Source organism: Coregonus lavaretus (genome assembly GCF_964263955.1).
Source record: "Coregonus lavaretus genome assembly, chromosome: 39".
Classification (NCBI taxonomy): domain Eukaryota; kingdom Metazoa; phylum Chordata; class Actinopteri; order Salmoniformes; family Salmonidae; genus Coregonus; species Coregonus lavaretus.
Window position 1 is genome coordinate 23,334,458 of NC_140026.1, and position 24,583 is coordinate 23,359,040.

Consider the following 24,583-nt stretch of genomic DNA (forward strand, 5'->3'; position numbering starts at 1 on the left):
AAATTCAAGTGATTGGACATGATTTGGAAAGGCACACACCTGTCTATATAATGTCCCACAGTTGACAGTGCATGTCAGAGCAAAAACCAAGCCATGAGGTCGAAGGAATTGTCTGTAGAGTTCCAAGACAGGATTGTGTGGAGGCACAGATCTGGGGAAGGGTACCAAAACATTTCTGCAGCATTGAAGGTCCCCAAGAACACAGTGGCCTACATCATTCTTAAATGGAAGAAGTTTGGAGCCACCAAGACACTTCCTAGAGCTGGCCGCCCGGCCAAACTGAGCAGTCAGGGGAGAAGGGCCTTGGTTAGGGAGGTGACCAAGAACCCGATGGTCACTCTGACAGAGCTTCAGAGTTCCTCTGTGCAGATGGGAGAACCTTCCAGAAGGAAAACCATCTCTGCAGCACTCCACCAATCAGGTCTTTATGGTAGAGTGGCCAGAAGGAAGCCACTCCTCAGTAACAGGCACATGACAGCCCGCTTGGAGTTTGCCAAAAGGCACCTAAAGGACTGCCAGACTGTAAGAAACAAGATTCTCTGGTCTGATGAAACCAAGATTGAACTCTTTGGCTTGAATGCCAAGCGTCACGTCTGGAGGAATCCTGGCACCATCCCTACGGTGAAGCATGATGGTGGCAGCATCATGCTGTGGGGATGTTTTTCAGCGGCAGGAACTGGGAGACTAGTCAGGATTGAGGGGCAGATGAACGGAGCAAAGTACAGAGAGATCCTTGATGAAAACCTGCTCCAGAACCTGCTGTAATTGCTGCCAAAGGCGCTTCAACAAAGTACTGAGTAAAGGGTCTGAATTCTTATGTAAATGTGATATTTCACTGTATTTTTAATAAATTATATTTAGAGCCCTGTTTTTGCTTTGTCATTATGGGGTACTGTGTGTAGATTGAGGGGGGAGGGGGGAGGGGGATTATTTAATCAATTTTGGAATAAGGCTGTAACGTAACAAAGTGGAAAAAGTCAAGGTGTCTGAATACTTTCCAAATGCACTGTATATTGATAGGCACAAGGATGTCTGCGTTTGTGAACAGCTTTTTGTCTGTTTCGCTAATCCAGCTTGGGATAAGGCACTTTCTAAACTGCGTCTTTCTAATTGGATTATGGAGGCTATCTTCCTGGCGTATGACAACAAAGGGCAAGGGTTGCCTAGCGGTGTGCCTGCTCAATCTACTAGGGGTATGGCGGCTTCTTGGGCATTGTTCAGGGACATGACAATTGTTTATCTGTGCTGCAGTGAGTTGGGGTTCCCCACATACTGTACCTTTGTGCTTTTATTGCTTGGATGTAGCTGCTCCCAGTGTGGCTCATAGTGTTCTTATGGCTGGGTCCGGGAGTGGCTGTTGAGCAGCGCACAGGTTGCGCATTTATCCAGGTTACCACAGTTCTCCTGTGGGATTGAGCCTTGCGCTGTCTTGGTGTCCGCCACTGCGCAGATTCAAGTTTTAATGTCACATAAACAAGTACAGTGAAATGCCCTAATTGCAAAATCAAAACCCAACAATGCAATAATCAATAACAATGTAATACTAGAAGAAGAAAAAACATGAGAAATATGAAATATAAAGAACACAATAAGTAAGCATACTATATAAAGGGTCAGTTCCAAATTCATATTTACAATGTGCAGGGATACTGGAGTGATGGAGGTAGATACAGTTGAAGTCGGAAGTTTACATACACCTTAGCAAAATACATTTAAACTCAGTTTTCATGACATTTAATCCTAGTAAAAAATTAAGTTAGGATCACCACTTTATTTTTAAGAATCTGAAATGTCAGAATAATAGTAGAGAGAATTATTTATTTCAGCTTTTATTTCTTTCATCACATTCCCAGTGGGTCATAAAGTTTACATACACTCAATTAGTATTTTGTAGCATTGCCTTTAAATTGTTTAACTTGGGTCAAACGTTTCGGGTAGCCTTCCACAAGCTTCCCACAATAAGTTGGGTGAATTTTGGCCCATTCTTCCTGACAGAGCTGGTGTAACTGAGTCAGGTTTGTAGGCCTCCTTGCTCACACACGCTCTTTCAGTTCTGCCCACAAATTTACTATAGGATTGAGGTCAGGGCTTTGTGATGGCCACTCCAATACCTTGACTTTGTTGTCCTTACGTCATTTTGCCACAACTTTGGAAGTATGCTTGGGGTCATTGTCCATTTGGAAGAACCATTTGCGACCAAGCTTTAACTTCCTGACTGATGTCTTGAGATGTTGCTTCAATATATCCACATCATTTTCCTTCCTCATGATGCCATCTATTTTGTGAACTGCACCAGTCCCTCCTGCAGCAAAGCACCCCCACAGCATGATGCTGCCACCCCCGTGCTTCACAGTTGGGATGGTGTTCTTCGGCTTGCAACTCCCCCTTTTTCCTCCAAACATAATGATGGTCATTATGGCCAAACAGTTCCATTTTTGTTTCATCAGACCAGAGGACATTTCTCAAAAAAGTACGATCTTTGTCCCCATGTGCAGTTGCAAACCGTAGTCTGGCTTTTTTATGGCGGTTTTGGAGCAGTGGCTTCTTCCTTGCTGAGCGGCCTTTTCAGGAAGATGTCGATATAGGACTCGTTTTACTGTGGATATAGATACTTTTGTGCCTGTTTCCTCCAGCATCTTCACAATGTCCTTTGCTGTTGTTCTGGGATTGATTTGCACTTTTCACACCAAAGTACACTCATCTCTAGGAGACAGAACGCGTCTCCTTCCTGAGCGGTATGACGGCTGCGTGGTCCTATGGTGTTTTACTTGCGTACTATTGTTTGTACAGATGAACGTGGTACCTTCAGGAGTTTGGAAATTGCTCCCAAGGATGAACCATACTTGTGGAGGTCTACCATTTTTTTTCTGAGGTCTTGGCTGATTTCTTTTGATTTTCCCATGATGTCAAGCAAAGAGGCACTGAGTTTGAAGGTAGGCCTTCAAATACATCCACAGGTACACCTCCAATTGACTCAAATGATGTCAACTAGCCTATCAGAAGCTTCTAAAGCCATGACTTCATTTTCTGGAATTTTCCAAGCTGTTTAAAGGCACAGTCAACTTAGTGTATGTAAACTTCTGACCCACTGGAATTGTGATACAGTGAATTATAAGTGAAATAAGCTGTCTGTAAATAATTGTTGGAAACATGACTTGTCATGCACAAAGTAGATGTCCTAACCGACTTGCCAATACTATAGTTTGTTCACAAGACATTTGTGGAGTGGTTGAAAAACAAGTTTTAATGACTCCAACCTAAGTGTATGTGAACTTCCGACTTCAACTGTATGTATATGGGTAAGGTGACTAGGCAACAGGATATAAGATACAGAGTAGCAGCAGCAGCTTGTATATGAGTTTTATGTGTAGAGTCCGTATAAATCTATCTGCATATTATTTGTGAGTGAGCAGATGGAGTGATTGAGAGTGTGTGAGTGTGTAGGGCCCTGTGAGTGTGCATAAAGACGGTGCAAAAATAAAAGGTCAATAAAGATACAAGGTTAACTCCGGTAGTCCGTGTAGCTATTTTGTTAGCTATTTATCAGTATTATTGCATTTTCCAGGGCTCCCTTCCACTCCGCCTGATATAGATGTCCTCGATGGCAGGGAGCTCGGCCCCAGTGAAGTACTGGGCTGTCCGCACCACCCTCTGTAGCTTCATGCGATCGAGGGCGGTGCTATTGCCATACCAGGCAGTGATGCTGCCAGTCAAGATGCTCTCAATGGTGCAGCTGTATAACTTTTTGAGGATTTGCCAGCCCATGCCAAACCATTTCAACCTCCTGAGGCGCAAGAGGCACTGACGTGCCTTCTTCGCGACTGTGTGCGTGTGTTTGGAGATGAATTCTTAAGTGATTTGTACAGCAAGGAATTTGAAGCTCTCGACCTGCTCCAATACTGCCCAGCCTATGTGAACAGGAGAGGACTAAGCACACACCCCTGTGGGGAGGGTCAGTGTGGTGGAGGTGACGTTGCCTACCCTCACCACCTGGGGTCGGCCCGTCAGGAAGTCCAGGATCCAGTTGCAGAGGGAGGTGTTTAGACCCCGTGTCCTAAGCTTGGTGACGAGCTTGGAGGGGACAATGGTGTTGAACGCTGTGCTGTAGTCAATGAACAGCATTCTCACATAGGTATTCCTCTTATCTAGGTGGGTGATGGCAGAGTGGAGAGCAATTGCGATTGCGTCATCTATGGATCTGTTGGGGTGGTATGCAATTTGGACTGGGTCTAGGGTGTCTGGGATGGCGGAGTTAATGTGCCATAACCAACCTCTCAAAGCACTTCATGATTACAGAAGTGAGTGCTGCAGGGCGGTAGTCATTGTGGCATGAAGCCTTTGAGTTCTTTGGGACAGGAATGATGGTGGTCATCTTAAAACATGGGTATTACAGACTGGGACAAGGAGAGGTTGAAAATTACTGTGAATATTCCTGCCAGCTGTTCTGCGCATTCTCTGAGAACGCGCCCTGGAATACCGTCGGGGCCTTGCGAATTTATCCGGCTTACCACAGTTTCCCTGTGGGTTCGAGCCTTGGGCTGCTGTGATTCGTTGACGAGGCGGCACGCAATTGCGCATTATCAAGCCACAGCAGGTGCCCTGTTGTTTTGGACTTGCATTCCTTGTGAGTTCTGGCATTCGACTCCTTAGGTGTCTGTGTGAGCCTTTTGGAACTGGTAGGGTCTATGGACTTGGGCCGCCGTGGACGATGTTAGGCAGCATTTTGTGGTCAATGTTAGGCAGCATTTTGTCAGGGTTACCACAGTTTCCCTGTGGGGTTTAGCCTTGGGCTGCTGTGGCAGTGTGCAAGTACACTGTTTCCAGGTTACTGCATGTTTTTTGTGGGTTTGATCCTCTGCTGCCGTGGTTCATCGACTCTGGGTGATGCTATGTAGCGAGCATGTGCGCTTTACCAAGTCATGACAAGTGTTCTGTTGTTTTGGACTTGCGGTTCCTTTTGACTTTTCAGGCATGTATGTTAAGTATTGTTCCTGGAAACGTGGGGTCTATGTACTTGGGCTGCAGTGGCAGCGTGTCAGTTCGCATAGCCAAGTTGCAGCAGGTTCTGGTTCCCTATATGGGGCTGTGACAGTTTAGGCCTCGTGAGGCTCAGTTCAGGGTTCTCGGGTAAGTATTAGGGGGAAAATGTGGCTTCTGTAACGCCTTTTTGGAGCCGGTGAAACCGGTCAGCTTGGGCTGCCGTGGGCCTCCTAGTTTGGTACCCTTTGAGCCAGCTTTGGGCGTGATTGAATGTCCCCGTAGTATGTTATACCGACTGAAAGGGAAAGTACAGTTATGAATATAACTACTCTTCCCTAAAGGAGAGAACTATGTATAACATATTTTTTCCCCGCGCAGTCAGGGGATTTGGGCTCGCTGAAGAGCGGTAGTGAATTGAGGAAATGAATGTGAGTATGTTATACCTCGTTCCCTCCTTCAGGGAACAGTATTTATATTCAGAACTGTACATGTTCTTATTGGAGAATTTGCTCCCCACTGAACACGAACATGGATAGGGCCCTTCTGGCAGGTAGTGTAGTAAGAGGTTGCCCTCTTTTTTTTTTTTCTTCCCTAGTGTAGCCAGTGTTTAAGTTGAAGGTTGACATTTTGTGGAAGGCGTTCGAGCCCCTGTGTGTCTGACACTGGTTCAGTCTGGTCAGACGGACATAGCTGCTCATCCTCCGGAGAAGGAGTAGGAGGAGTCAGGACTGCCTGCACGTGCTGTAATTTCTGTCTTCTCTCTCTCTCTCTCTCTCTCTCTCTCTCTCTCTCTCTCTCTCTCTCTCTCTCTCTCTCTCTCTCTCTCTCTCTCTCTCTCTCTCTCTCTCTCTCTCTCTCTCTCTCTCTCTCTTGCTCTCGCCCACCCTCCCTCTTGCTCTCGCATCCTCTCTACTCATTCATCTTTCTTTCTCTTCTACTCATCCCTCTCTCCTATTCCTGTCTTTCACCATTGCCTATCCTCCTCTCAAGTCTCTCTCTTGTTATCGCCATAGACCAGTGTTTCCCAAATAGTGGGTCACACAACCACAACCAATATCTTTAACTATCTGCAGCCTCATTAGTTAACATGATCGTTGTTCTATTGGTATTGTCCCTCACAGGTGAATCAGACACTCGTATCCAGGAAAAGCTAGAGACCAAGGTGTGGGACCCTGACAACCAGCTCAAAGACCCCCAGATCGACCAGTTCCTGGTGGTGGCTCGGTGAGTGTCCCCTGTCCCCCTCCATCTGTCACAGGTTGCCCTGGTTACGTTACAACCCGGCCCTGTTGCTATGGAGGTTCTTGTCGTCAGGACCTTGTTGTCAGGGTAGCACAATCATTTCCTTTAGACATATTTGAATGATCTTGTCTAAGAGCTGTAGTAGCAGGAGGACCCCAGTCAACACACAGCATGTTCAGGCCCAGGTCTGTTTTTGGAGGGAATCGCCATAATGTAGTGAATGACTCCTTTGTTGATTACATCAAGCTGGAGTGCCATCTAGTGGCCATATGATGGACATTCACACATTTACAAAACCGCATCTGATAGGGTGTTTTTGTGTAGGCTTTTTGATAAGTTAGGAATGTGTGTGTTTCAGTGCTAGGTTTGTCATAGATTCTAATGATGATATTTGATGGTTGTGTGTTCCAGTGCTGTGGGGACGTTTGCCCGGGCCCTGGACTGCAGCAGCTCCATCCGTCAACCCAGCCTGCATATGAGTGCTGCAGCAGCCTCTAGAGACATCACACTGGTGAGACACACACACACTTTGTCCATGTCCCATGGTGACTAGACAATCAGCAAGTGCTCTACTACCCCTAAACTAACAGACATCTACCTTGCCCTAATTAGTAGATGTAATGTACATTGTATCGTAATATATATCTAATACTATATACAATATCACATATTTACAAAACACCCGACTAAGGCAACCTGTGCCTAAATCTCCACTATCTAATCTCTCCCCGTCGCTAGTTTCATGCGATGGACACCCTGCAGAAGAACGGCTACGACCTGGCGAAGGCCATGTCCACGCTGGTGCCGCAGGGCGGGCCGGTCCTCTGCCGTGACGAGATGGAGGAGTGGAGTGCCTCAGAGGCCATGCTGTTTGAGGAGGCCCTGGAGAAGTACGGCAAGGACTTCAACGACATCCGCCAGGACTTTGTAAGTAGTGAACACACATCTCAATGACACACCTACGGTCCTTCATCCATGAATCCAATGTTCATTAGGGCGCACAATGGAAAATGTTATTAAACATTTAGCCACGAAAGCTAAATTAGCGCTTCTTATTGGACAAGTCCAGGATGCTCCTACCTTTTTTGTGTCTGTTTTTTTCTCTCGTTTGGATACCTTAACACCTTCCATGTTGTCATGATATACACCTATGGTGTATGTTCTACTGGTCACAGATGGTGTTGATGGTGATTCTGATATGTGTGGTGTTTATTTTTTATTTTTTTTAGTTGCCGTGGAAGTCACTAGCCAGTGTGGTCCAATTCTACTATATGTGGAAGACTACTGACCGCTACATCCAACAGGTAATTCACAACACCTCCTGTTCTCACCTCTCAATAAGAATATAACATGGTTTGTCTTCTTCAGTTGTTTCACTGATGTAGAAATAGTAGTTTTAATGTACACTACCGGTCCAAAGTTTAGACACACCTACTCATTCAAGGGTTTTTCTTTATTTTTACTATTTTTTACATTGTAGAATAATAGTGAAGACATCAAAACTATGAAATAACACATATGGAATCATGTGGTAACCAACAAAGTGTTAAACGAATCAAAATATTTTATATTTGAGATTCTTCAAATAGTCACCCTTTGCCTTGATGACAGCTTTGCACACTCTTGGCATTCTCTCAACCAGCTTCATGAGGTAGTCACCTGGAATGCATTTCAATTAACAGGTGTGCCTTCTTGAAAGTTAATGTGTGGAATTTCTTTCCTCCTTAATGTGTTTGAGCCAATCAGTTGTTTTGTGACAAGGTAGGTGGTGGGGGGGTATACAGAAGATAGCCCTATTTGGTAAAAGACCAAGTCCATATTATGGCAAGAACAGCTCAAATAAGCAAAGAGAAACGACAGTCCATCATTAGTTTAAGACATGAAGGTCAGTCAATACGGAACATTTCATGAACTTTGAAAGTTTTTTCAAGTGCAGTCGCAAAAACCATCAAGCGCTATGATGAAACTGGCTCTGATGAGGACCGCCACAGGAAAGGAAGACCGAGAGTTACCTCTACTGCAGAGGATAAGTTCATTAGAGTTACCAGCCTCAGAAATTGCAGCCCAAATAAATGCTTCACAGAGTTCAAATAACAGACACATCTCAACAGCAACTGCTCAGAGGGGACTGTGTAAATCAGGCCTTCATGGTTGAATTGCTGCAAAGAAACCTCTACTAATGGAAACCAATAATAAGAAGAGACCTGCTTGGGCCAAGGAACACGAGCAATGGACATTATACCAGTGGTAATCTGTCCAAGGGAATCGGTCTGGAGTCCAAATTGGAGATTTTTGGTTTCAACCGCCGTGTCTTTGTGAGACGTGGTGTGGGTGAACGGATGATCTCCACATGTGTAGTTCCCACCGTAAAGCATGGAGGAGGAGGTGTTATGGTGTGGGGTTGCTTTGCTGGGGACACTGTCTGTGATTTATTTAGAATTCAAGGCACACTTAACCAGCATGGCTACCACAGCATTCTGCAGCGATACGCCATCCCGTCTGGTTTGGGCTTAGTGGGACTATCATTTGTTTTTCAACAGAACAATGACCCAACACACCTCCAGGCTGTGTAAGGGCTATTTTACCAAGAAGGAGAGTAATGGTTTGCTGCATCAGATGACCTGGCCTCCACAATCCCCCGACCTTTACTCAATTGAGAGAGTTTGGGATGAGTCGGACGACAGAGTGAAGGAAAAGCAGCCAACAAGTGCTCAGCATATGTGGGAACTCCTTCAAGACTGTTGGAAAAGCATTCTAGATGAAGCTGGTTGAGAGAATGCCAAGAGTGTGCAAAGCTGTCATCAAGGCAAAGGGTGGCTATTTGAAGAATCTCAAATATAAAACATTTTGGTTTGTTTAACACTTTTTTGGTTACTACATGATTCCATATGTGTTACTTACATTTCCATAGTGTTGATATCTTCACTATTATTCTACAATGTAGAAAATAGTAAAAAATTAAGAAAAACTCTTGAATGAGTAGGTGTCAACTTTTGACTGGTACTGTACTTGTTATTCCTGTGCTAATTTATCAAATGTTTATACCCTTTCAGAAACGACTAAAGGCAGCAGAAGCAGACAGCAAGCTGAAGCAGGTGTACATCCCCACCTAGTGAGTATCAGTCCGAACTGCACTAACCTCAATATACTATCCTTGCATCAAATACCATAATGACACATTTTTCCCTCCCTCCAGCACCAAACCCAACCCTAACCAGATCATGGCTCCTGGTAACAAGCCCGGCATGAACGGGGCCGCTGGCTTCCAGAAAGGACTGAGCTGCGAGAGCTGCCATAGTGAGTACACGTGTGTTTTTGTGTGTCTTGAAAGTCTCTCTGTCTCACTGTACTGATCAATGCATGTATACCTGTGCATGACAGGACGTTAACTTTGTTACTTTTCTTTAATAATTTTTTCATTTTCTTGTTGGGGGGAGGGGCTACATGCACAATACACAAATTCAGATAATTGAATAGTTGGCTTGCATCAGAGGCAAAAAGTAACTAAGTTTAGTATGTGTGAAGAGAGGGGAAAAAAGTAAAGAGTTGAGCCTCCACCCCCAACGCCACTCATCCAACATGTCTCCCTCCAACCACCCACCTCCCGCCCCATCACTCGGAAACCATGTTTTCCACCCCTTCCCACCCCCCCTAGCAACCCTCCCCATACCACCCCTTCCCCGTGGGCCTGAATGCAAAGAAAGTAAAACAGATGAAAATGTGTACATTTACATTGCCTTCAGAAAGTATTCACACCGCTCGACCTTTTCCACATTTTGTTTTTACACCCTGAATTTAAAATGGATTCAATTTAGATTTTGTGTCACTGGCCTACACACAATACCCCATAATTTCAAACAGATATTATTAATTACACTTTGGATGGTGTTTCAATACACCCAGTCACTACAAAGATACAGGCGTCCTTCCTAACTCAGTTGCCGGAGAGGATGGAAACCACTCAGGGATTTCACCATGAGGCCAATGGTGACTTTAAAACCTTTACAGAGTTTAATGGCTGTGATAGGAGAAAACTGAGGATGGATCAACAACATTGTAGTTATTCCACAATACTAACCTAAATGACAGAGTGAAAAGAAGGAAGCCTGTACAGAATAACAAATATTTTCCAAAACATGCATCCTGTTTGAAATAAGGCACTAAAGTAAAACTGCAAAGAAATTGGCAAATACTGACTGGTTTTCTGATCTATGCCACTACCTTTAAAAAAAAAAAGGTATCTGTGACCAACAGATGCATATCTGTATTCCCAGTCATGTGAAATCCATAGATTAGGGCCTAATGAATTAATTTCAATTGACTGATTTCTTTATATGAACTGTAACTCAGTAAAAAAATAAAAATGTTGCATGTTACGTTTTATATTTTTGTTCACTGTGTGATAATTCGTAAAAATCCAAATAACTTCACAGATCTTCATTGTAAAGGGTTTAAACACGGTTTCCCATGCTTGTTCAATTAAACATAAACAATTAATGAACATGCACCTGTGGAACGGTCGTTAAGACACTAACAGCTTACAGACGGTAGGCAATTAAGGTCACAGTTATGGACATTTAGGACGCTAAAGAGGCCTTTCTACTGACTCTGAAAAACACCAAAAGAAAGATGCCCAGGGTCCCTGCTCATCTGCGTGAACGTGCCTTAGGCATGCTGCAAGGAGGCATGAGGACTGCAGATGTGGCCAGGGCAATAAATTGCAATGTCCGTACTGTGAGATGCCTAAGACAGCGCTACAGGGAGACAGGACGGACAGCTGATCGTCCTCGCAGTGGCAGACCACATGTAGCAACACTTACACAGGATCGGTACATCCGGATGGCAACAACAACTGCACGAGTTACACCAGGAACGCACAATCCCTCCATCAGTGCTCAGACTGTCCGCAATAGGCTGAGAGAGGCTGGATTGAGGGCTTGTAGGCCTGTTGGAATGCAGGTCCTCACCAGACATCCCCAGCAACAACATCGCCTATGTGCACAAACCCACTGTCTCTGGACCAGACGGGACTGGTAAAAAGTGCTCTTCACTGACGAGTCGCGGTTTTGTCTCACCAGGGGTGATGGTCGGATTTGCGTTAATCGTCGATGGAATGAGCGTTACACCGAGGCCTGTACTCTGGAGGGGGATCGAGGTGGAGGGTCCGTCATGGTCTGGGGTGGTGTGTCACAGCATCATCGGACTGAGCTTGTTGTTATTGCAGTCAATCTCAACACAGTGCGTTACAGGGAAGACATCCTCCTCCCTCATGTGGTACCCTTCCTGCAGGCTCATCCTGACCTGACCCTCCAGCATGACAATGCCACCAGCCATACTGCTCGTTCTGTGCGTGATTTCCTGCAAGACAGTAATGTCAGTGTTCTGCCGTGGCCAGCGAAGAGCCCGGATCTCAATCCCATTGAGCAAGTCTGGGACCTTTTGGATCGGAGGGTGAGGGCTAGGGCCATTCCCCCCAGAAATGTCCTGGAACTTGCAGGTGCCTTGGTGGAAGAGTGGGGTAACATCTCACAGCAAGAACTGGCAAATCTGGTGCACTCCATGAGGAGGAGATGCACTGCAGTACTTAAAGCAGCTGTTGGCCACACCAGATACTGACTGTTACTTTTGATTTTGACCCCCCCTTTGTTCAGGGACACATTATTCAATTTCTGTTAGTCACATGTCAGTGGAACTTGTTCAGTTTATGTCTCAGTTGTTGAATCTTGTTATGTTCATACAAATATTTACACATGTTAAGTTTGCTGAAAATAAATGCAGTTGACAGTGAGGACGTTTCTTTTTTTGCTGTGTGTGTATATATATATATATATATATATATATATATATATATATATATATATATATATATATATATATATATATATATATATATACTTTTTTTTTTTTTGTATATCTTTTTTCTGTTTGGCCTTTATAGATTGTTTATTTGTATGTGTTGGGCTTTAGCTCAGATTATTCTTTAGTCAAGTATATTTGTCCAGGCCTCAATTGTTTGTTGCCTATCACCATTCATTCTCGCTGTTGATAATTCTGTTAACTTCTAATAGTAACTGTATCCACTGGCGAATTGGGAGAGTGAGGGGATTGCCATCTAAGAGCCAACATCTTTTTTGCAGCAGCGCTGCCTGCCAGCAGTAATCGTCTCTGATTTATTGATTTTCAAGGAGCTATCATCGTTAAGTAACATAGTAGATGCAAAGTATTGAAAATGTACATTCATGCACTTCGAACTGAATTGTGTAACTTTGTCCCAGAAGCATTTAACTGCAGAGCACTCCCACATCATATGGGTTAGGGGACACTGAACATTTGGGAGTTGGGGCAAATTTCATTGTGAAACGTTTCCTTGGTGTTAAATACAGTCTGTGAACAAACTTAAAATGTATAAGTTGATGGTTTGGATTACGGGATGCGAAGGTCATATTTTTCCATATTCAATTTCAGTTAAAGGGTTGTTTATATTCACTTAAATCTGTGGAACATACTTTTTTAATGACTAGCTCAGAATATGAGCTTTCCAGAAGTTGTTTATATATTATAGAGATCAGTCCTTTCGGGAGCCCAGATCATTTTTTATGAATCCTATCATTGGATGGTTCGGTAGTTGGGTTTTCCATGTGACTCCATAGGCCAGCAAAGTAGACCTAAGTTATACATATAGAAAAAAGGAGTTGCCTGGTAATGTCTTTCAAATCTAGGAATGTTTTCAAACCATTATTGTCCATGATATTGACATGGGTACGGATTCCACATTTGGACCATTGGGGGGGATGCAAAACGCCGCCCTCCAGATCGCAAGGCATTATTGTGAAATATTGAAGTATGGGATTACATTGTTTTTACATTTTGTGCCAAATAGAGATTGTGTGAGCAATAATCGGACCAAAGCGTAGTTTACATTGTTTAAGGGATATAGTGAGCTCCAAAAGACAGTGACACATTTCTGTTGTTTTGTCTCTATACTCCAGCACTTTTGGATTGGAAATGATGCAATGACTGAGGTTAAAGTGCACAGTGTCAGCTGTCATTTTCATCCATATCGGGTGAACCGTTTAGATATTCCATAAGTAGAGATGGCGTCCTCCATCGGGGGCTTGAGAGGCAGATTTTGTTAGTTATTTTATATCTTGAGATGGAGCTGAATTTGTCTATGATCTTCAAAGCATTTGGGAGGGATTGAGATACATTGTCTAGATAAAGTAAGATATCGTTGGCGTAATGAGATGGCGTGATCCGTCGAATTGTGACATTGGTGTATTTTCTTTCGACTGTCTAATTGCCTGGGCCAGGGCTCCTTAGACAATACAAATAGTGTTACTTTTCTGATGAGCTAATATAAACGCTTTGCCTCTTCCAGCCGCCCAGTCAGCACAGTGGTACGCATGGGGTCCTCCCAACATGCAGTGCAGACTGTGTGCCTCCTGCTGGATCTACTGGAAGAAGTACGGAGGCCTGAAGACCCCCACACAGCTAGAGGGCACCGCAAGATCTGTCTCAGTACGTCTGCTTTCACTAACCAGCTTCCCTAAACCTGGATGCATCTCAGTAGCCTTAAGTGGTTTCCTTTCCTTTATCTACATTGGACAGGGAAGAGTGCGTTCATATTTATATTTCATAATTCCTGGTGGGCATCCACCTTGTTGCTTTCAACTATCCTGTGTTATCAGATCATTACAGCGGCAGGAGACGAGGAGAGGAAGCCACTGTAGACTAGTGAGATGGTCAGTGCTATCCGGCATCCTTGGGTCGTCCCTAATCTAACCCTTACCATAACCATTTAAAATGTCAACTTCAATGGGGTAGGGACGTCCCAAGGAGCCCTGATAGCACGGACCCTATTGAAATGTACCCACTGAACTGAGTCAGTGTGACCAGTCATGATATTTCAATATGTTAACTTGACTCTTTTGACCCCTCCTCAGGAGTCCACTCCGCGCGGTCACATGACCCGCCAGGAGGTGCAGGGCCTGTCCCCGTTCACGACGAGCGGGGGGCGTGCCAAGCTGCTGGCCAAGAACCGCCAGACGTTCATCCTGCAGACCACCAAGCTGACGCGTATTGCCCGCCGCGTCTGCACTGACATCCTGCAGCCCCGCCGCGCGGCACGCCGCCCCTACGCCTCCATCAACGCAAACGCCGTCAAGGCTGAGTGTGAGTAGAGGAGATACTTTATACACACACACACTGTGTATATATAGACACCCACACAGACATGCATTACATGCGCACACACACACATTATACACAATCAGACACATGATTTTCACATATGCACTGCTTATTGTCATCTTTCTTTTCTTCCTCAGGTATGATAAGGCTTCCTAAAGCAACTAAGGCCCCTATAAAGAACCGTTCGATCCCTCGACCACTGCTGGCCACCATAGTGAAGGAACTGGGTAAGAATCCACCAACCACCAGAGAGCTCCTAAGAGATATTTTATTTATTACTTCTCAAAATAGCATTGTAAACTCTTGGCACTCAAAACACTTGCCTGTAGTTTTCCCCTACAATTCTCTTTTTGTAGTTGTATGTCAATTCTCTTTCAATACTCTTTATAGCTTCAACGGGATAGTTAGGCTCCTTTCTATTTTAAGTGGCTTGATTTTGGTTTGTGATTGGTCCTCTCCTGTCCTCTCCCTAGCCATCCAGGCTCCACTCAAGCTGAAGGCCCCCAGAGGCGCTCCCACACCCATCAACCGTAACCAGGCCAACCAGCCCCGCGGGGGATCAGGCCTGCTCGGGAAGAGGCCCTTTGACAGCAGCGTGAGTACTCTTCAGTCCACACTCACACACACACACACACACACAAAAACACACCACGACCACACCACAACCACCATTTTGACTTCCCCTATCTCTCTGTCTGTCAAACTATATATGTGACACTGACAGGTTCTTGTTTGGTATAGACAGCCTGTTATCTTTCCTCTGTGACTGTAACCTTGGGTGGTGTCTCCTGTCCCTGTCTACTCAGACTGTGGAGAGGGACAGACTGGCACACTGGTTCTTCTGTAACAGTGGGAGATTCACTGACTAGAGCCCGACCGATAAATCGGTTGACCAATATCGTCGGCCGAAATTAGCCTTTCACTGAAATATTTGTATCGTTTTTTTAAAGCGCGGATATTACATACATAGAATAAACAAATACGTCTGCTCATTTGCGTTTTTTAAATATTTTGCCTGAAGAGGGCGCTCTACCAGCTGCTCATTGAACATCATTCAGCCCTAGGTCACAATGTGAGAGTAGGCATGGTGGTTTGACGGTGAGTAGCTTGTTACAGGCAGCGTATTTGAATAAGTAAATAATCAAAAGTACACTTCACCATGCAAGCAGCCCAGTCCTCATCACATTCTCACTTAGTTAACGTAGTTAGCTTAGCTATCTAGCCAGCAAGGTAATTAGCTTAGCTAGCTAGCAATCTGTTCTACTTATGTGCTGACACTGGACTGGTGCCAAAGTGAACACTTGTCCTTGATACAAAAAGAACACTGTTACTGTCTGGGCCTATTATGTTAGCTAGTGGGTTTATTTAGTTTGTTTTCCGAAATATGCAATCTGAAAAAAGTGAGACATTTGCCACAGATCAATCATTCAGGCCATGTGTTTGCGTTCATTATGAGATGAGTAACTAATGTTAGTTAGCTAGCTAAATTAGAATGTGTGACTAAAACCAGTGCGGCAAACATTTGCCTGCAGTGCCTTGTGGCTCAGTTGGTAGACCATGACGCTTGCAACGCCAGGGTTGTGGGTTCTATTCCCACAGGGGACCAGTACTAAAAATGTATGCACTCACTACTGTAAGTCACGCTGGATGAGAGCATCTGCTAAATTACAAAAAAAAAATGAAATAAAAATGTTCAGTCATCAGCGCATGCCATTTGCAGTTGACATTTATAAGCAATACATTTTGTAAACAACCCTGCATCCCACTGCTGGCTTGCCTCTGAAGCTAAGCAGGGTTGATCCTGAAAGGTCCCTGGATGGGAGACCAGATGCTGCTGGAAGGGGTGTTGGAGGGCCAGCAGGAGGCACTCTTTCCTCTGGTCTTTTAAAAAAGAATAACCCAGTGCCCCAGGGCAGGGATTGGGGACATTGCCCTGTGTAAGGTGCCGTCTTTCGAATGGGACGTTAAACGTGTGTCCTGACTCTCTGTGGTCACTAAAGATCCCATGGCACTTATTGTAAGAGTAAGGGTGTTAACCCCGGTGTGCTGGCTAAATTCCCAATCTGGCCCTCGTACCATCATGGCCACCTAATCATCCCCAGCTTCCAATTGGCTTATTCATTCCCCATCCTCTCCTCTGTAACTATTCCCTAGGTCGTTGCTGTAAATGAGAATGTGGTCTCAGTCAACTTAACTGGTAAGTGGTTAAATAAAGGGTTAAATAAAAAACATTTTGTATTGAATAACAGTGTAATGAAGAAAACATTGTTGTAAGGAACAGCTAGCTTGTGCTTGTCATAACATACTCGCATTGCTAGGTTGCCATAAAGTGTTTGTTTACATGACCTTTGACTGTTGTAAACACTGGAGTATGTCTACTCAATACAAATGCTGACACCTAGTGGTGACATTACGAACTGCATTTCAAAGCTTATTTGTGAACTTGTCAACAGTGCCCTTTCAGATTTACTTTGAGACAAAGTTTCATTAATTCAGCCAGCCACCCCTTGTGGTGGTTTAGCACAAACACTTGTGCATACTTATCCACTGCCATAGATATGCATATCTTTAAGTGGTACCTAAGAAGGTAAACTAAATAAGTTTTGTATTTACTGTCATATTTATAGAGGATATAGTAGATTTTTGATGGATATCCTGTAAACCACAAATAAAATGTTCTTAAATTATGTAAATTGTAATATTTTGTTAAGAAATCATCATTTAGAGTGTCTGTTTATCCTTTGGAGCACAAATTGTGTAAAACATTTTTTTTGTAAAACATTGTTTTATTCCAACTCTAAAAATATATATATATCGGCAGATGTATCGGTAATCGGTGACTTTTGCTTCCCTAAAATCGATATCGGACCCAAAAATACCATATTGGTCGGGCTCTACCACTGACCATCTGTCCAAGTCCCTCCACCACCTCTGAGCAAAGCAGCATCACCACAGCTTGGGCCAAGTGGCTACACACACACACACACACACTTGCATGCGGCACACACACACAAACACACAGGCGTGGAACACCACGCGCACACACACACATACACACACACACACACACATACATACACACACGCACGCGTACACACACCTCTCTTCCCTCACCGCTCTTCTCTCATTAGTCACAGGCGGTAGGGCTGCCGTTCCCCACCAATGGGAGGCCGTTCACATCGGGCATGAGGACCACCTCCCAGTCGGTGATCAAGCGTCAGAAAGTGAACCAGGGAGACGCACCCAACCCTGTGGTGTTTGTGGCCACGAAAGACACCAGGTACTGTCCTTAGCACAGAGTTCTGTCTGTATCTAGTAGCAGACAGCAATGGAGGATACTAATTAGATTCTGTCCTTTTTTGTTGAGAAATGTACAGAGTTGTACCCTGAGTGTACAAAACATTAGGAACATTGCTCTTTCCATGACATAGACTGACCAGGTGAATCCCGGTGGAAAGCTATGATCCCTTATGGATGTCACTTGTTAAATCCACTTCAAGCAGTAGATGAAAGGGAGTAGACCGGTTAAAGAAGGTTTTTTAAGCCTTGAGACAATTGAGACATGGATTGTGTATGTGTGCCATTCAGAGGGTGACTGGGCAAAACAAAATATTGATGTGCCTTTTGAACGGGGTAGTAGGTGCCAGGCGCACCGGTTTGAGTGTGTCGAACTGCAAAGTTGCTAGGTTTTTCACACTCAACCGTTTCCCGTGTGTATCAAAAATGGTCCACCACTCAAAGGACATCCAGCCAACTTGACACAACTGTGGGAAGCATCCCCGTGGAACACTTTCGACACCTTGTAGAGTCCATGCCCCGACGAATTGAGGCTGATCTGAAGGCAGAAGGGCTGCAACTCAATATTAGGAAGGTGTTCCTATTGTTTTATACACTCAGTGTATATATGGAATACCTGACATAAAGGGATCAATCAGATCTCTATGGCAGTAGATTCAGTGGGGGAATTTGCCTTGCCAAAGTTTTTTTTTTTTTTTTACCAAAAGTTTGCATTTGTTGATTCATGTGTAATATTGCATTAAACTAGCTTGAAGACGAGAAGGATTCACTTCTTTGCACCTGTGCACTTTGATATTAGACTCCTAGGTGTGCTTATGTGGATCTTGTCAGTCCTATAGCTAATTTACTGTGTTGTTTCTCTCCTCTCAAGGGCTCTGAGGAAACACCTGACCCAGTCTGAGATGCGGCGTGCAGCCAGAAAACCTCACCTCCCTGTCAGGGTCAAGCTGCCCTTAGGCCCCCGGCCCCTGGTACTGCCCATCATGCCATCCAGCACCAGCGAGCCCATCGTCCTGGAGGACTAACCCCCCCCCCCCCCTCTGCAACACTGGCGCGCACCACCGCGCACCCACCTGCTAGTGCAGCAGGGCACGTCATACCCAGTAGTCGTTTTCTGTTGTCAGATTTTTTTTATTGTCTTCTGTTCTGTTACTTCGCAAAAGCTGACGTACTGCTCACCTCACACACACTTTAGTGACACTCACATGCATACTTTGCATTGAGTTCACACATATACATGGCACCATTACTTCTCTACACACACTTACACCCACTTACACGCGCTAGGCTTTGGGCTTTGTAGTATTTTATTCCGGCTCTTTTTGCTCAATTATTTCGCTCCTCTTTTTTTAATGGCAAATATTTTTAAATGTGTAATTTAAAATCAGAAATATTTCTCATCCTGAAATAATGGTGTTAAAACACACTTTATTTTTTCCTCCAGATCTTATTTGTGTAAATATTTGCAGAATTTTGAGGGGGTGACACCTATTTGGTTGGGGACGGGTGGGTGAGTGGTTGTGGGAGGGCCATAGAAAGAAATATAAATACTAGAAGGGACAAAGTCCCTCAGACCACAGCAATTTGACTGAATGTCCATTCTAGGTATTCTAATTCTATTGGGAATTTTTAGCATGTTTCTTTGATTCTTTTTCTGGGAAAGTCTATTTAGATGAAGGTTTCATTCACATGTTCCATCATAGGTCTGGGAGGTTGAGGTAAAGTGCTTTGTATGACCCATCATTCAAGCATACTTGTCAAATAATCCGATTTTACTTTTTGACACTCATTCTGTTAGACTTTAATTTGCACCATCACCCTGCCCCTCTCCACACACCGAAATAAGAACTGACCCCCCCTATCGCTCCACAAGCCTATCAGAAGTTACGTTTGATGGGTTGATAGTGAGGAAACACATGCTGTTGACCCCTAGTAGTTTGAGCGCCGTTTTTTTCTAGTTGATTGTTGTCACAATCAATTTGAGTCCTGTCTTGTCTCCTATCACTTGATTGTCATGCTTGTTACAGCCATGTTTTACCCATCTGGAGAGAGAGACATTCTGGATCCTTCTCTGTAAAGCCTTTGGGGTGCGTTTTGGTTTTGACCCGCTAGAACGACTGCTCGAGTACAACGGTCTTGTATCATCAATACAATGGTAGTGGAGAGTAATGGTTTAGGAAAGGTAATGTAGGTTAACAGGATAGAAGAGATTCATCTCACGTAGGTTTGGAAGATATTCAAAAGTGTGTTCTGGATGCGGATCTGATGGGTTACTGTGGTTTGAGACATGCGGAATAGATGCTGTTGTCTTTAAGGCCCTTATTGTGAAAAATATGGGTTATTTTTCGTGAAGGAGACAGAATTAAGCCATAAACATTCAAGGTGTGTATAACTCTATTCTAAGATGGCCCCTGTGCATGTTTCCACCTGTACGTATAAAACATACTTTCAGATCCCCCACCCATAGACTAGGTCACAGCATTTATGACAATGGACTGTTTGGCTCTTGCTTTTGAATGGAAATGGAAAAATTATGTTACGAGCTGGTTGTCAGAATGTCGTTACTAAAGCAGCAATATGTATTGGCTTGGGTACAGAAGTCATGTTTTAAATGATATGATGATGGGAGAGGAATCTCCAGTGATGTCTCTACTTGTGGATTGATTTGGTTTGAATCTTTATTTTACCCTTTTGTGTTTTATGATGAAAGGGTGCGTTAGATTAAATCAATGCTTAATTGGATATTATTATAATTCCTCATACTCCCTCAGGTGTTGTGAACTGACAGCCAGTACTGAGGTAGAAATGAAGGATTTATATGCAAGTTTGGTCCCAATGTGGGCTTTTGTAATGTTTCTAAAACAAATTGTAGTGTTAAAATGCTTAGCGAAAATACTAATCTGAAGAAGAAAAAACTTGGCCTATTGAAAACGTCAGTGTTTTTTTTATATAAAACCTTTAAAAAAAGCTTGTAATTACTTCATATTTTGGAGAGGGTTAAAATACTGTACATGTGAACATTGCTCTCCGTCATTGAGTGGGATTGGGATGGGAGACGGGGGATGGTTGGCCATCAAAGCAGTTGGGAGGGATGAAGAGGGGGTTAGAATTTTGTATGTTGGGAGAGAATTATGCTACAATTAAACATTTTTTCTCAAGTGTTTTTTATTCCAATGTGTCTGTATCCTTTTAATGTATCTTGATAAGAAAATAAATAAAGATTTTTTTTCTTCGTGGTCGTATACACATTTCTCTTTTTCATGCCTGTACTTTTTCTGAGTGTGTATGAAATGCATTGTCCTCTAGTTGTCAGTGACAACAAATGTAAACACATGATTAAAATGTAATTACATCTCACATTAAATGTAATCCTATCAATTGAAACCTAAATTGTGAGGCATACATATGAGCCACATGATGGTGTTGGATTTGTTTGTTTTTTAAAATACTGTAACCCTAGCTAGATGAGTCCCCCAAACATGCAAATTATATTTTATTATATTCAAACAGGGGCATTATCAATCATGATCACACAATATTGAATGTCACACAAAGGTTTATATTTTCCCCCAACAGAAAGCATTTAATTAACAAATTACACGGGTGAGAGGTTGACCTCCAACTGTGGTGTAAATTGACACAGAATGGGTGTTGATGTACTCAATGGGCTTACCGTTAGTAATCAGGGAAGTAATTGTTTATTGCGCCTGTGCGGCCCCTCTGATCTTGCCTACTTTGATATGGGGCCATTTCATCCGGCGCTAAAACTGCAACGTTGTCGCAGAGCTTCAACGCAATTGGCCGGTTGCTAATGAATACCAGCTACGTTGTATCTGGTTGGTGGATTCGAACGCCCACCGGACTTTTAGGGTTGTACAGCTAAGCCACATTTTAAAGGGAACGCGGGAGTGGGAACTTGATCAATATATTTTTTAAACTGTACACAGCGACAGATAGTACATGCGACTTCATAACAAAGAAAGCAGGGTAGTATGTAGTCCACGTCTTTAGCGAAATACGTTTCCCTTTTTCCGCAATTTCTACGAATTGCATGTCGAAAACGTATACATCTAGAATTTGGTTTGGACATTGAGGTTGCGATCTAACAGGTGTTGAGTACTTCGGGGGAAATCTTACCTTCAATTCGCAACAATGTTTGAGGTAAACGGCTTGTGTGATACAGTACTTTGTTTCAGAAATAGTTTGTCAGTGTGATACTCATATTCGGTAGCATACACTGCTTTATTGCATTTTCTGAGTAAAAAAAAAGCCTTACACTTTATCCACTTTAAATTAGTCAGTTGTTTGTGGCAGCTGTTGAAATGCAGTATTCAGTCATGTAGATAGCCAGCCCAGATTCCGACTTTCATTCATTTATTCTCTAGTCGAACGGTGCTTTTCCATAATGTGGGTAGGCAAAGTGCTGTATATGGCTTGTAAAATGTACTTCAATCCAGGGATGGATTATGTCGCTGTACTACTAATTATCCAGACATGGTGAATCGAAAAGATTGGAATATTGTTTAAAGTAAACTGCCGTTTTCGTCAGCATGGTAGGCTAATACTTTAGCGCATTTAATTCAATGAAAATGTGACAGCCAGTGTTGTCGAATCCAATGGTTTGCATTAGCTAGCCTAGCATGTTGACGAAAACGGCATTGTAACTAAACTAGCAGTATTTCAATCTTCTCGACATAAAATGTTGGATAATTAGGAGTACAGCGCCCTCTCCCATCCCTGGATTGAGGTACATTATCTGAGCCATATCTCGCCCCGGCTCCGCGGTGTCCTGATCATTGCAGCCTGCCATTCAGACCTTACAGGGAAATGTAATTACAGCGACCATGATCTGAATCTTTAGGCTATCATGTGGATAGATCAGATTAGCATGTCCTTTTGTCAGCCTACTCTTGTTTTTTGACATTGCGTGATTTTGCTGTCATTAGTGTCTTCACCTACACAATACACTGAGATCCAGTATTGCTAGAGTACTGTTGAATTTTGACCTTGCCTCTAGACCCAGTTTTTCATGGGCCTAAATAGTCTAGGCCTACCATCCAAATAATAATTTAACCCTGATATTAAATATGCTTTTCTCCTCAGACCAGCAGTGACAACCTGCCCTTGTTCTCCTACCAAGATGAGGGGATAGATGACCTGTGCCCAGGGGAGCAGGGCTCAGCTGGTGTTGGGGGAGACATGTCCCTGGCTGAGGCCCTCCTTCCCCTAGTAGAGTCTCCCTCTCTCCCCCTGATCCCCTGGAAGTGTTCCACCCGCTACAAGACAGAGCTCTGCAGCCGCTATGCTGAGACGGGCTTCTGCATGTACGCAAAGCGCTGCCAGTTTGCCCACGGCTTCCATGACCTCCACGTGCCCTCCCGCCAACTCAAGTACAAGACGGAGCTGTGCCGCACCTTCCACACGGCAGGCTACTGCGCCTACGGCATCCGCTGCCTGTTCGCCCACAATGCCATGGAGCAGCGCCCCACCCGCCACCTCAACATCCCCTGCCGTACCTACCGCTCATTCGGCGTGTGCCCCTTCGGCAGTCGCTGCAACTTCCTGCACATTGAGAGTGACGGTAGCGGCAGCTTCAGTGGTGGCGGCCTGGAGTCTCCAGACAGCGCTGCTGAGGATAAGGTCCCCATTGCCAGGCCCCAACCATACACTCAGGGCTGGAAGCCCCGCAGGGCCCTGTGCCGCACCTTCAGCTCCTTTGGCTTCTGCCTCTACGGCACCCGCTGCCGCTTCCAGCACAGCCTGACCAGCAGCATCAGAGGCCCTGACTCCACCACCCAGGGGGGTGACTGCACTCCTCAGCTGTCCGGTGGGAGAGCCCTGTCCACAGCCTCAGACATGTTCTCCTCCTCACCCTGCTCATCCAACTCCTCCTCGCCCCCCTCTGGACTACCCTCCCCGATCTGGCCAGACGACTCGTCTCCCCTGACCACCCTGCTGAACGAGCCCGTGGCCCACAATGCCTTCACCTTCTCCTGCCAGCTGAATGATCTGCTGCTGCCTTTGGCCCTCAGACTCCAGCAGCTAGAGAACAGCCAGGCCATGGCCGCTGCCTGCACCATGCAGGATGTGTGCGAGAACAAGCCATGGTCACTGTAGTCAAGACCACAGTATTTTTGTTGTAATGTATAGTGTATATAGTCATGTATACTGTATATAGTGATTTGCTATGAGCTTGGAAGCCATATGCGTCAATGTATCTTAATTGAGGGGGTTGGGCTGAGTGTCGGTTTTGGTGTTCCATGCGTTAATCTTCCATGATAGTTTGGAGAAATGTTGGGACTGTCCTGCACTACATTTGTATAGCCTCTGTTGATTTTATCAAATTATTATAATTTTTTTACAATGAGTTTTGACTCACCCATCTCTATATGTAAATTAGGTTTTTAACTATTTGAATCAGTTATCAATGTTGGATTCATAAATGTCATGTCTAAGTTTTTCAATAAAATTTATTGTGACACTTCTGCCGCAAAGGAACTTAAAAAAAATATATATATATATATATATATATATATATACACACAGTTGAAGTCGGAGGTTTACATACACCTTAGCCAAATAAATTTATACTCAGTTTTTCACAATTCCTGACATTTAATCCTAGTAAAAATTCCCTGTTTTAGGTCAGTTAGGATCACCACTTTATTTTAAGAATGTGAAATGTCAGAATAATAGTAGAGAGAATTATTTATTTCAGCTTTTATTTCTTTCATCACATTCCCAGTGGGTAAGAAGTTTACATACACTCAATTAGTATTTGGTAGCATTGCCTTTCAATTGTTTAACTTGGGTCAAACGTTTCGGGTAGCCTTCCATAAACTTCCCACAATAAGTTGGGTGAATTCTGGCCCAT

The 24,583-nt window shown here is 44.0% G+C and overlaps 2 protein-coding genes across 3 annotated transcripts in view; both read left to right on the top strand.

Annotated features, from left to right (window-relative positions):
* mta2 (metastasis associated 1 family, member 2) overlaps positions 1-20,951 on the top strand; it is a 42,686-nt gene extending 21,735 nt beyond the window's left edge. For both annotated transcript variants that reach the window (XM_084156287.1, XM_084156288.1), the window contains 12 exons: positions 6,102-6,204; positions 6,634-6,733; positions 6,961-7,149; positions 7,452-7,526; positions 9,276-9,334; positions 9,419-9,519; positions 13,601-13,740; positions 14,166-14,394; positions 14,550-14,639; positions 14,886-15,007; positions 17,544-17,692; positions 18,581-20,951. In XM_084156287.1, the coding sequence (XP_084012413.1) occupies positions 6,102-6,204; positions 6,634-6,733; positions 6,961-7,149; positions 7,452-7,526; positions 9,276-9,334; positions 9,419-9,519; positions 13,601-13,740; positions 14,166-14,394; positions 14,550-14,639; positions 14,886-15,007; positions 17,544-17,692; positions 18,581-18,734 (1,511 nt within the window). In that variant the 3' untranslated portion in view covers positions 18,735-20,951. The remainder of the gene's footprint in view (positions 1-6,101; positions 6,205-6,633; positions 6,734-6,960; positions 7,150-7,451; positions 7,527-9,275; positions 9,335-9,418; positions 9,520-13,600; positions 13,741-14,165; positions 14,395-14,549; positions 14,640-14,885; positions 15,008-17,543; positions 17,693-18,580) is intronic.
* A 910-nt stretch (positions 20,952-21,861) lies between these two features.
* On the top strand, positions 21,862-23,862 carry LOC311113000 (uncharacterized protein; the record flags this gene model as incomplete). Its single annotated transcript, XM_084156121.1, has 2 exons — positions 21,862-21,870; positions 22,813-23,862. 2 exons carry the CDS (start codon positions 21,862-21,864, stop codon positions 23,824-23,826), a joined length of 1,023 nt encoding a protein of 340 aa, XP_084012247.1. The 3' UTR covers positions 23,827-23,862.
* Between the last annotated feature and the right edge of the window lie 721 nt (positions 23,863-24,583).